Here is a 990-nt window from a genome sequence, read left to right as displayed (position 1 = left end):
ATCGTCTTCATGGCAGCGTGTCGTGTTATTTTTGTCATCATGGCAGCGTGTGTGTGCGTGTGGCGAGTGCCTCCATCAGCTCATGGCAGAGACACTGACAGAACCCATAGAGGACGAGCAGCAGCAGCGTGGAGGGAACCAGACTGACCAGGACCACGCCCAGCCACAGCTGACCAATCATCAGCAGGTAAATCCCCAGAGGCAGGGAGCTGAAGTACACCTGTACACAGACACAATGACACACCTTTCAGGACGTCAGACACGCACCTGCACAAACACACATGTGACTGACTTGCTTGACTAGTGTTGATTGGTGAAACTAGTGTAGACTGGTCTGACTCTTGTTGATTGGTCTGACTGGTGTTGACTGGTCTGAATGATCTTGTATGTACTCACCAGACACAGCACCCCGAGCAGGCAGCGGGGGAAGCTGCGGGACGTCCAGGTGTGACACTTCTGAGCCGGCAAGTTGCAGGGCAGTGAGTCCAGGCTAGGGGGACGGTACAGACCCACCACATTGAGCATGCTCAGTGAGTCTGAGGACGGAGACTCCTCAGGGAGCTCCATGATGGTGATGACCAGACAGTCTGAGGAGCGGTGGGACGTCTCCACACCTCCTCCTGCTGCTGCTGATAGAAGACGGAGATCATAACCTTAATAACTCGGCAGAACAAACTTAAAATATAAACGTTTCTTAAATAAACTTGATGAGTAAGTTTACCCGTCAGACTGGTGGGACTCAGCACCACCTCCCCCCCACCTCCTGCTCCTCCTCCTCCTCGCCGGGCTCGGTCCTGACACGACAGAACCGCCAGGATGTGTCGGTCATCCTCCATCAACCACACCTGAAGAAGCAGAAGAAGAAGAAAAGACAGTCTGACTTAAGGTCGTCACAGTCTGACATCTGGAGGTGAGGAGGGAAGAGGAGAAGTCTCATCTCCTTGTTAAAAATAGAAAAGTAAAGTTGTTTTCATTGGAAAAGTAAAGTCT

The 990-nt window shown here is 52.0% G+C and overlaps 1 protein-coding gene across 1 annotated transcript; it reads right to left on the bottom strand.

Annotated features, from left to right (window-relative positions):
* Positions 1 to 6: 6 nt before the first annotated feature.
* On the bottom strand, positions 7 to 845 carry LOC111658237 (E3 ubiquitin-protein ligase RNF182-like; the record flags this gene model as incomplete). The annotated part of the gene is made up of 3 exons (XM_023410685.1): positions 7 to 220; positions 397 to 629; positions 722 to 845. Coding segments are annotated over 3 exons (540 nt in total), but the record flags the coding sequence as incomplete, so codon positions are not given.
* Positions 846 to 990: the final 145 nt, after the last annotated feature.

The sequence above is a fragment of the Seriola lalandi genome, unplaced genomic scaffold (genome assembly GCF_002814215.2).
Source record: "Seriola lalandi dorsalis isolate HSWRI2012SDOR001 ecotype SW California unplaced genomic scaffold, Sedor1 jcf7180001979010, whole genome shotgun sequence".
NCBI classification, from domain to species: Eukaryota; Metazoa; Chordata; class Actinopteri; order Carangiformes; family Carangidae; genus Seriola; species Seriola lalandi.
This window is presented reverse-complemented; position numbering and strand designations above follow the sequence as displayed.